Here is a 10,837-nt window from a genome sequence, read left to right as displayed (position 1 = left end):
ATCTATCTATCTATCTATCTATCTATCTATCTATCTATCTATCTATCTATCTATCTATCTTTAGTGACAAAAGCATCACATATGTGGATATGACCCTCTTTGTGCCCCAATACCAAACTAACTTTACTCTCCTTTCAGATTCTTCTTGTTCTGTTTGAGGCATGTCTCCATATTTTGTCCAACTCAGTCTTAAGCTCTTCCTAGGCTCAAGCATTCCTCTTCCCTAATCTTCAGAATATCTGGGACTATATGTGGTGTGCTCTATACCCTTTTTCAGGTTCTTTATACATTTCTACTCCCCTGTGCCCAGTAGAAAAGAATATTGTTTTCCAAGCATGAGGGGTTTTGTTTTAAACCTTAAACAGACATTGTATTGTGTTGGAGGTGTTTCTGTTCTTCTCCTTTCTTTCTTTCCTTCTCTGTCTCCCCCCCCCCCTCTTTTTCTCCCTCCCTCTCTCCTCCCCCTCTGTTTGTTAAGACAGGGTTTCTCTGTGTAACAGTGCTGGCTGTCCTGGAACTTGCTTTGTAGACCAGACTGGCCTTGAACTCATAGAGATCCACTTGCCTCTGACTCCTGAGTGCTGGGACTAAAGGTGTGCACCACCACACCTGATGTGCTGTCCCTTCTTTGTTGCTAGCAGTTCACAAACTATTGTTGTCAAGTGTCAAACTTAAGATCTCTGCTAGTGTTATATCAGGGCCCCCAGTGTTCTGTTGGTCACTGATACTCTATATTCCCCATGCCTTACATTTCAGGCTCAGTTTGAAGGTTGAAAGTGGTATTATTTTGCTTTCCTCAGAGTGAGATTGGGTATTTTTTGATGTAATGATTATCCAGGTCCATTCCTTTTCTGTGGTGTGCACATTTCAATCATTTTTTTTTTATTGTCAATTTGTGTGAGTTGTTTGTATATGCTAGATTCACTCATTTCACATATAGTTAGTGGCATGCGATGCTGCTCAGTTGGTAGAGTGCTTGCCTAACATGCATAAAACCCTGGGTTTGCTCCCCAGCACCCTATAAGCTGCTTGTGGGGACACATGCCTTTAATCGAGTATTGGAAAGGTGGAGGCAGGAGTGTCGGAAGTTTAGAGTCATCTTCATCCAACTAGGGTAGCAACAATAAATAAGAACTTCAGTTCCTAAGAGGATTTTGGGTAAAGTAAAATGTAAATAAATGAATAAAACAATATAGGTACTTACAGGTACCATCAAAGTAAGAAGAAAAGTCCCACTATCTCCCCCAAACTTTCTTCCCCTGAATACTTGACACTAGGCAGGTAGTCGGGGAAAGTGAGCGCACGATGAGTAAGGAGAAGGAGCTGAATATGCTGAGACAGCAGCTTGTGCCTCCCCAGAGGTAGGCTTGTGTGAGCAAGGAGAACAGGGTGGCAAGGCAGACAGTCAGATAGCTGCAGGTGGATGTGACGTGGCAATCCCCTCACCCCCGCTGACGCGAGTGAAGAGTCTAGCTTCTGCAACTGCTCCTCCCAGGGCCAGGCCAGGTTAGCAACAGCCTTGCTCTAGGGACTAGGTGCATTAGGACTGGATCAGTGGGTTTGTGGTGTTTTAAGGCCTGGGCCCTCTCTTTAATAAGGAAAATTTTCTGTTTCAGATTACCTAGGAACAGTACGATTTGGGGTTATCACAAATAAACATCTTGCGAAACTGGTATCCTTAGTACACTCTGGAAGTGTGTATTTACATAGACATTTCAACACATCACTTGTAAGTATTTTAAAATCACATTTGTATTAGCGCAGTGGTTCTTAACCTTATGTAGGTCACAGACTCAATTAAGAACTGGATGAAATATATGAGCCTCTCCCTCGGAAAGGACATGTGATTTTATGTACAAATTGAGAATTCCTGTAAGCCCACTCTAGAGCCTACTCCCGGTTAAGATCCGTGCCTTAGAGGGCTCTTAACTGTGCTGTCCAGAGCCTGTTTGCTTAGATTTTTAAATTCTGGAATAGCTTTGCTAGGTTGTTGCCCTTCTTGAGTGAAGCTGCAGCTACTCAGTTGGTGATCTCTCACTCTAGGTACATGATCTCTGAGATGAGCTTCCACTGGGCAGTATTGTTCATGTGTTCTTGTATGAAGCACAGGGATATGAGCAGCTTATCCCTGCACCAACAGTGCTGTGTTGAAGGTTTTGTCAAGACACAGTGAGAAGCTCATAGCTTCTTACCTCAGAGGACCTGGTTCTCACTGTCTCCTTTGTCTCCTGACTTCCTTTGCCCTTGTGCTGAGCCTGCTACCACTCACCCACTCTGAGCATCGAGCTTCATAGCTGTGTTCTTGCTACCTAAATAGTCGTTGCTGACAGGGTATTTTTCTGAAGTATTTTCTTTTTAATTACATTTATTTCATCTCACACACGCCACGGGTCCAAGGACAATTTGTAGGAGTTCATTTTCTCCTTCCACCATGAATGTCGTAGGACTGGAACTCAGGTTGTCAAGCATGGCAGCAAGTGCCTTTACCCACCGAGCCCTCTGGATGGTCCTCTGAAGTGTTTTCATTGCTGACAGAATCACTGGTATTTGGTTTCGGTGGAGGTTTCTTCCTTGGCTCTGGGGCATGGGTCTTTCTAAGTGCTATTGAAAATCTCCCTAGGGATTGCCCTTGCTTGCCAGCCATTTTAGCATCTGCCTCTTAGAGCTCACAGATATTGTGCTTTTCTTCTTGCTATTCATATTCTATTAAACGTATTTTTGTGTTTTCCAAATAGAAATGTTTTAAACCCCCACTATCCTCCTCTGAGCATTGCTGTTGGCTGCCTCTCCACAGCCTGCCCACTCTCCTTGTGCCTGTCTCGCTTCTCACTTCCTCTGCTTTGCTAGCTCTCATTTTCTCACACCATCATTTTAGCCCATGTGTATTTATAGCACAGGACACTGCAGAAGAGTAAGGGGGGAAAGGAGAACTGGGCAGTAGTTCCAAGGTGTTTATCAGCATATATCAAATGAAGTATCATTGGAAGGTTAGTGTCTTAAAAAGCAGTAGGCACATTCATGGAAAGTCACTTAGGTCTCCATTCTAGTGTTCCCAATGCTTCATTTTGTGAAATTTCCCAAAGTACCATTCTGGAAATTGTTTGAAACTTGTAATTTATATCATTGTCTTTCAAAAGTACTTTTATGTTACAAACAACAACAACAAAAAACCCAAAGGGAAAACACCTCCAAGTGTCTCTTTCCTGCTACACATGATGTGATCTACAGCCTGTATAAACTCGGGTCACTCTGCTGAATCCCTGTTCAATGCCAGGAATTTGTCCAGTTACTGGGGTGACCTCGAACAAAGCCTTTATAACTTCTGCCTAGTGGATGCTTCACTCTGGCGTCTGGGACAGAATTTGACAAGCTAAGATTAAGATATAACATCCTGTAACCATAGACAATAGACCTAGATTATTATAAACACCACGTGATGCTCTGTAACTCTCCTTAGGGTGATTAGAGGTCATTACAGCCACCCAAAGGCAGGGAGAGTGTCTAGATAGTTGAGTCTATCTCGGGGGACAAAAGGTGAACCCAGTGATATGAAAGTCACCTCTTGCTCCCAAGGTGGTTTTCAGCCCACTTGTTGAGACTGTGGAGAGGTGGGCTGTGTTGGCTTTATGGCCTCGGGTGCCTTTTCCTCCCTTACAGTGCAGCTTGACCTGGCCTCTGGAGTGCAGTACTAGTCTTTCTCTCTGCCTTGTCTAACACACCTCTGCATTACTCTGTTATATTTGTCCTTGGCAGGTCTTCCCCAGGGAAGTCATGAACTTCACAGCTGAGAACATCTATAAGTGGGCCTCAGAAAACCAGGAGACCCTCTTCCGATGGCTACAGCCTCATGGAGGCAAGAGTCTGCTGTTAAACAATGAGCTGAAGAAAGGACCAGCACTCTTCTTGTTCATACCTTTTGATCCCCTAGCCGAGAGGCATCCTCTTCTAGATGAGGTAAGAGTCCTAGTGATTCTGACACCTGTCAATAGATCTCCTTCCACATTCAAGGGCACTAATCCATCATCACAAGGAGTCATCAGGAATAGTAGCTGGGGCTCAGTGGCTTTTGCCTGGGACAGGGATTCCCCGGCTTCTCTTGTCTGTCTGTTGCTCCGGTCTGGGGTGAATAGCAGAGAAGGGAAATGAACTTGTTTCCCCAGAGACCGAGTAAACAGCACTTCTTCAGATGGCTGCACTAACCTTCCTGTTGAGTGGGTGATGTGAACTCAGGCAAGCTGGTAAAGCCTAGGGCCTGCCACTTTGGAGGGACCTCGCCAGGCACAGCTGCACTGATGGTGTATGTCTTTCTCTAAACCTTAATTGTCATACAGATAGACAGGTTTCCAGAGACAGCTGCTCTGCTTTCTGGGATATCCGTTCTCTCTAGGCATGAGTTCATTTTACATGTGAATCATTTGGAGGCACTTAGAGGGGGCAATAGCAATCAGCAGAGAGCCTGGGATTGCTAAATTGGATTTACTAGGCTTTTTTTTTCTTTCCTTCAAGTATCCCTTAATTGGCCCAAACTATAATCTTAATCACTGTAACATAGACCAGGCGAAGCAGACAGTGCCTGTCCCTGAGCCTCTCAGCACTGTTTTGGAAGCTAGGGAAGAACTCACTAGCCAGGCTCGCTATGCTGTTCTCCAGCATTTGTTTCAGGTTGTTATCCCCACTGGGAGCTTTCTAATGGTTGCACAGCCTGGCTTTAAAGGAAGAACAGAGAAAGAAGTGAAGCAGTTCTGTTTCTTCCACTGAACTGAAGTGGAACTCAAGGCTTCATTCTTTAGAAAACGTGCATTGCATGAATGCTTTCTGGTCCAAGAATCTCTTTTCCATGCCCAGGCCTCTATTCCATCTAGATTAAGAGTTGACAAGGTCTTTGGAGGTTTTTACTTTAACTTTTGAGACATTATCTCCCTTGACTTGAGCATGCAGGGTGCAGGGTAGTGTTGGCAGGAGTCTAGTCCCTCACTTCAGAGAGCTGAGGTTGTATTTGGCACCAAGGGGAGGCTTTGCTTCTAGCCTCATGTTCTCAGAGCATGTCCCTGCATCTTCTGTTTCTAGAATCTACCAACAGGCCTTAAAAAAAAATCAGTTTCACCTGTGACTCCATTCCCCAAGCTCTTAGGGGTGCTCTGAGGTAGATGGAGTCTGTCACCTTCCCTCCACATACCTTACTATGCATTTCTGAGACAAGCAGCATCTGCTCAGCACTTTCCCTCCATGTGGCAGGTCAGCCTGGCCAGTGTTCACTGAGTACTGGGAGCTCATGGGAAAGGCAGTATGTGGCAAACACTGGCATCTGGTCTTAGAAGATGGTCTAATCTAGAATCAAGAATCTGTGTATAACTCAGGCAGAGGACAGTTAGGCTCAGCTGGGCCAGAGTCAGGAAGTGGAGTCAGGAAGTGGAAGAAGAGGGCAGGAGAGGCTTAGAGGAAGCAGGCACCACCGGGTAAGGAGGGAACTCGGGTAGCTTTGTTTCCACTGCCATGGTGGGCCTAGGTCTCGGCAGACACTTAAAAGCGCTTACACACCTGAGGGCACACTAGGCAAGGACGCTAGTAACAGTTGTAGGCTTTGTGTAGGCCAGAAGTGACCAGGTGGTGGCTACACCAAGCCTAGGAGTGCCAGCTGCCTTACACATGTGCTCCACGAATGCACACTCCACCCTGCATGTGTACACACAAAGAAAACATACATCTTGACACCAGGAACACCAGCCCCTTATGTCCCTAAGAGTGTTCTTGAGACATCATGCTATATATTATGCAACATGCTAAAGGAAACACTTGTCTCATCCTCTAAAGCCCCTTTGACTTGTTTTCTACTCTGAGCAGTCTTTGGGAATTGGCACATGTGATGTCAAGAATCTTGTCCAAAAAGATAATGATGTTTATATGGGTGAGGGGTCATTTAAAACATCTAGTTTACCTTCTAAAGTGTCTTTTTATTCTAAGAATTAGTCTGTAAATACTGTTATAGAAGTTGTCTAAGAGGAAAATGTATTCATTAAATGGTTCATACATACTGATACACTTTTTTGTTTGAGACAGTCTCATGGGCTTTGAGCTCACTAAGTAGCTGAAGATGGCCTTAAACTTGAAAGTAAAGTGGCCATTCTCTCCAAGAAAGGACATTGTGTACATTCCTCTGAAATGCCATATGTTCACACATGCTCAGACTTGGTCCTGTCAGAGAAGATCCATTAACCTGTAAAGAAAAGGGACATTTCAGCAGAAGCCTTTGAGGCCATGGGAGGGTGTCAGGCTAAAATTGTAGAAGCTAGTTTATTTACCATTCAGAGTGGGGCTGCCTTTATCTGAGCAGGGTCTTAAAGAGCAGCAGTCATCGGTGTGGAAGTTCAGGTGTTAAGAAAAAGGAGGGTGTGGCCTGAGAAGACTGAGCAAAAATAGAGGACTAGCTGGTTTCTAGCTTAAGGCTAAATTTACTTAAATGTAAATTTACTTAAATTTACTTAAATGTCCAATGTGTTTGAGAAGTTCTCAGACTTACTGAAGACTAGAGAAAAATGACAGCATTGGGAAATATTAAAAGTATAAAGAAAGTCTGCTCACCTGAGAGGCAAGAGGGTTCCATTTCTTTCTGTCTGGATACATTCCTGATCTATCTATGGTGGACAGGTATCTCTAGAACCTTCTGACTCAAAGTACTGGTTCATTGTGCACTGATGAGGGGAATGTTGTGAAAGGATAACTCAGACCCCTGTATAAAGAGTCGGGCAGTGGTAGTGCATACCTTTAATCCCAGCACTTGGGAGGCAGAGGCAGACATATCTCTGTAAATTTGAGGCCGGTCTGTAGAGAAACCCTGTCTCAAATAACTAAAAACAAGATAACAACAGTTTGTCGTGACTACTTCTCTCCTGCCTGTGACTCAGGGATGCCATCCAAGCAGCAGAGCTGCCATTTTTCACACCCATAAAACTTGGGCCTCTTACCACTTCTGCTCTGTCTTTCAGATCACCGAAGTGGCCTTGGAGTACAACAACTGTCATGGGGACCAGGTGGTGGAGCGCCTCCTTCAGCACCTGCGGCGGGTAGAGGCACCTGTGTTCCAGTCCCTGGCACCAGAGCTGCCAGCTCCACTGCCTGATACTCAGCTGATGGCAGCATCCCCCTGCTGTAACACGGTGGTGCTGCCACAGGGACCAGCCCTCTCCAGGACCCACAATGTCTGTGAGCTATGTGTCAACCAGACAGTGGGTGGTACCAGGCCTAGCTCAGTGAGTGTGCCACAGTGCAGCTTCTTCGAGATGGCAGCCGCTCTGGATTCTTTCTACCTCAAGGAGCAGACTTTTTATCATGTGGTGTCGGGCAACATAGAATGCAGCAATTTTTTAACCTCCTATAGCCCTTTCAGCTACTACACTGCATGTTGCAGGACCATATCCCGGGGCATGGAAAGCTTTACTGGCTCTGAACAGAATGTCTTGACAGCCCCAGCCATCGAGTTCTCTTCCTTAGAGAAGAGCTGTGAGGCCACTGCCCCGAGCTCCATTCCTCACATTGAGGAGAACAGGTACCACTTTCCTCAAGTGGGCCTCACTAGCACAGCCTTCACAGGCCTGAGCTGCAGAACCAACAAGACCCTGAACATCTACCTTTTGGATTCCAATTTATTTTGGTTATATGCAGAAAGACTGGGTGCCCCGAGCTCTGCTCCTGTGAAGGAGTTTGCCACAATTGTTGATGTGAAAGAAGAATCTCACTATATCCTGGATCCCAAACAAGCCCTCATGAAGTTCACTCTAGGTACTGTAGGTGGTTTGCCTCCCTCCGCATAATCTATCAGCTTTACTTAGCTTAAGAGCTGTCATTTGCACTGATGGTCTCATTATTCCTAATCATGGGGGTGACACCAGCTTCATAGCTCATGTTAAGTCTTCAGACAACTGATCAAAAATTGCCTTTATCTGTTGGTTGGTCACTTTGAAAAGAAGCTAGTTTGTCCAGGAAATAGAGCAGAAGTTTCTGTCTATCAGACTCTGGTCCACTTTGTCAGCTAGCCTGTAGGGGCTAAGAGTCTAAGACTGGCAACTTCTGTCACCTCTCCAAAGCTGAGCAAATATTAATCACAAGGAGCCTGGCTCCCATGCCAGACAAAGTGGTGAGAGCCTTTCTAGTGGAATGTGCAATGGCTGATGAACATGGCCTGTAATGGCACCACAGTTGAAAGGAGCTGAAGCAGAAAGAAGTACACTTAGATTGTCTTGCTTACTCTTGTTCCACGGGGTTGAATGTATGAGTCTCAGGGCCACTAGGCCCCATTTGTTGTGCTGAATTTTTATAGCATATTGAAGAAGACTGCCTTATCCCCCAATGCCTACATTGCAGTATACAAGTGTTGAGAGCACGTGCAGTAAAAACCATGTGAGGTTGCCTAAGCCTTTTTACTGTGGGAAAGCAGCCCAGAGTTGACTCCCAGGGCTTGGCAGTAGCAGCAGCTCTTGCTGCCCTGTCCCCAGACTGTGCCGAGGTTCCTGACACGCAACACAAGAAACTAAGAATTCAAAAGCCTTGTTAGTTCAGCATCACTGGAGATGCAGGGAGAGCCAATGCTTGCCAAGTGGAGGAAGGAGGAGTGTGATAGAGAGAGGAACTTGAGGTCTAAGCTTAGAGACTGTGAAGACAGGGTGAGCATAGCTCCTTAAGTCCTAGTCCTTTTGTCTGTCCAGGTGAAGCATTCAAATTAGCCACCTTCATGAAAGGACTCATGAAATGTTGGTTATTCTGTGTCAAATTATATAGTATAATCACGAGCTCTTTGATGTTCAAAGCAAAACCTGTGGTCAGTCACTTTATGAGTACAGTTACTCCCAGTTTGATATGTTGGTATATTTGGTTTTCTTAAAATGAAACAAATGTGTATTTTGTTCTTATGTTTATTTTTATTTTATGTGCACGAGTGTTTTGCTGCATGTATGTCTGTATACCACATGTGTACAGTACCTGCCTAAGCCATAAGAGGATGTCAGATCCCCTGAATCTGAAGCTACAGGTGGTTCTGAGCCACTATGTGCGTGCTAGGAATCAAACCTGGGCCCTCTGGAAAAGCAGTCAGTGCTCTTAAGCCATTTCTCCATCCCCCAAGCATGTGGTTTATGTTTTTATTTTTATTATTCTGTTTTATGTATATGGTATTTTGCCTGCATATGTATGTGGTATCTGGAGAGGCCAGAAGAGGCATTGAACCTCCTGATACAGGCAATTGTGAGCTCCCATGTAGATGCTGAAAACTGAACCCAGGCCCTCTGAAAGAGCAGCTATCTCTCCACAGCCCCCAGCTATGTTTTTTGTTATTGTGATTTGGTGGTTTTCCTCCTTTGAAACAGGGTCTGTCTTAACTTTGGCTTAGTAGAACTCACTGTGTAGACCAAGCTGGCCTCAGACTCAGAGATCCACCTGCCTCTGCCTCCCCAGCACTAGAATTAAAGGTGTGTGCTGCCACACCCAATAAACAAGTAAGTTTTAAAGCAAGTGGTGCTTGGTCTCTCTGGATTCTGTAATACTCAGCTCAGGGAAGCTCATAACACATTACTTTGAATTTACAGGTTTTCTAAAAGAAGCCCTCTTGAGGTTTTATCTCATTTTTTTATATTAACTCTGGCCCAGCAGTTTCCTCTGTTCTAGACTTTGTAGCAAATTTGGGAGTGGCTTCAGAATTTAGGCTTCATTCAGATTAGGAAACCATGATTTCACAGTCCAAAACTATGGCCAATTAAGTTTTGCTGAGCTATGATAGAGACTTGTCTTTAGTGTTCCCGATACTCTCCCTATCTCCTGCTTCTACATGGTGAGTCACTGCCAAGACCTCCATTGGAGGGAGTTGGAAGAAGGCAAGTTTATAGACTAGTGCTGCTTCGCTGAGGCAGAGGGTTCTGAGATGTGGCATTGGTGGCAAGGGTTAGACTGTTGGTGTAAATTAAGACTTTTATTACTTACAGGTTTATTTATACATTTTTCACTATGTATAATAGTTTATTTTTGTTAGCTTTTTTAAAAAAGGAAACTTGAAGAACTTTAATAAAGGAAACAAAAAGCTTATGGTCTGAGATTAATGAGCTCTAAACACCTTCACATTGTCCTGGCACTGCGTTTGCAGTGATGCTGAAAGTCTTAGCGTTCAAGGCTGCCACTTGCAGAGGGGTTGGTGTGTGCCATTGTGTGTGTTTTCATGGTGTGTGTCTACGGCAGTTTCTGTGGAAAAGAGCAGGATGGAATCCCCACAATGCACTGAGCAGCCTATGCACACACTATTTAGTTAATAAAGGACTCATTTGAGTGACTACTGCCGAAGTCAGGGCTGTTGGTACCTTGGGCCCTTGTGTTAGTTCTGCTTAGTTGAGGTGATTAAAACAAACAAACAAACAAACCCCCATAAATATGGAGACATAGGCCTTTGCTCCTATTACTCAAGAAGCAGGTAGATCTCTGAGTTCAAGGCTAGCCTGGTCTACATAGCAAGTTCCAAATCAGCCAGAACTATAAAGTAAGACCTTGTCTTATAAACAAAACCAAAAGTAAAATATAGCAATAATAAAAATGTAGATGTGGGAAATCATTTCAGTTTTGAAGTGTTTGAGATTTAAAGTAGGCTAGCTATCTGCTTGCACCTAGACCACAGCTGATCTCATTTTCTCTTTATTTTCAGAGTCTTTTATTCAAAACTTCAGTGTTCTCTACAGCCCCTTGAAAAGGCATCTCACTGGAAGTGATTCTGCTCAGTTTCCCACTCAGCATTTGATCACGGAAGTGACAACTGATACCTTCTGGGAAGTAACCCTTCGGAAACAGGTATGGGATGGGAGCTAGG

The 10,837-nt window shown here is 44.5% G+C and overlaps 1 protein-coding gene across 3 annotated transcripts in view; it reads left to right on the top strand.

Moving 5' to 3' along the window:
- Txndc11 (thioredoxin domain containing 11) overlaps positions 1–10,837 on the top strand; it is a 60,568-nt gene that overhangs the window by 38,530 nt on the left and 11,201 nt on the right. For 2 of the 3 annotated variants that reach the window (XM_021209199.2, XM_029544867.1), the window contains exons 6-9: positions 1,617–1,729; positions 3,754–3,954; positions 6,984–7,776; positions 10,676–10,818. In XM_021209199.2, the coding sequence (XP_021064858.1) occupies positions 1,617–1,729; positions 3,754–3,954; positions 6,984–7,776; positions 10,676–10,818 (1,250 nt within the window). The remainder of the gene's footprint in view (positions 1–1,616; positions 1,730–3,753; positions 3,955–6,983; positions 7,777–10,675; positions 10,819–10,837) is intronic. The other variant, XM_029544868.1, reaches the window with a different exon arrangement.

Source organism: Mus pahari, chromosome 12 (assembly GCF_900095145.1).
Source record: "Mus pahari chromosome 12, PAHARI_EIJ_v1.1, whole genome shotgun sequence".
Taxonomy (NCBI): Eukaryota; Metazoa; Chordata; class Mammalia; order Rodentia; family Muridae; genus Mus; species Mus pahari.
Note: the sequence above shows the minus strand (reverse complement) of the source record. Positions and strands in the feature narration are given on the sequence as shown.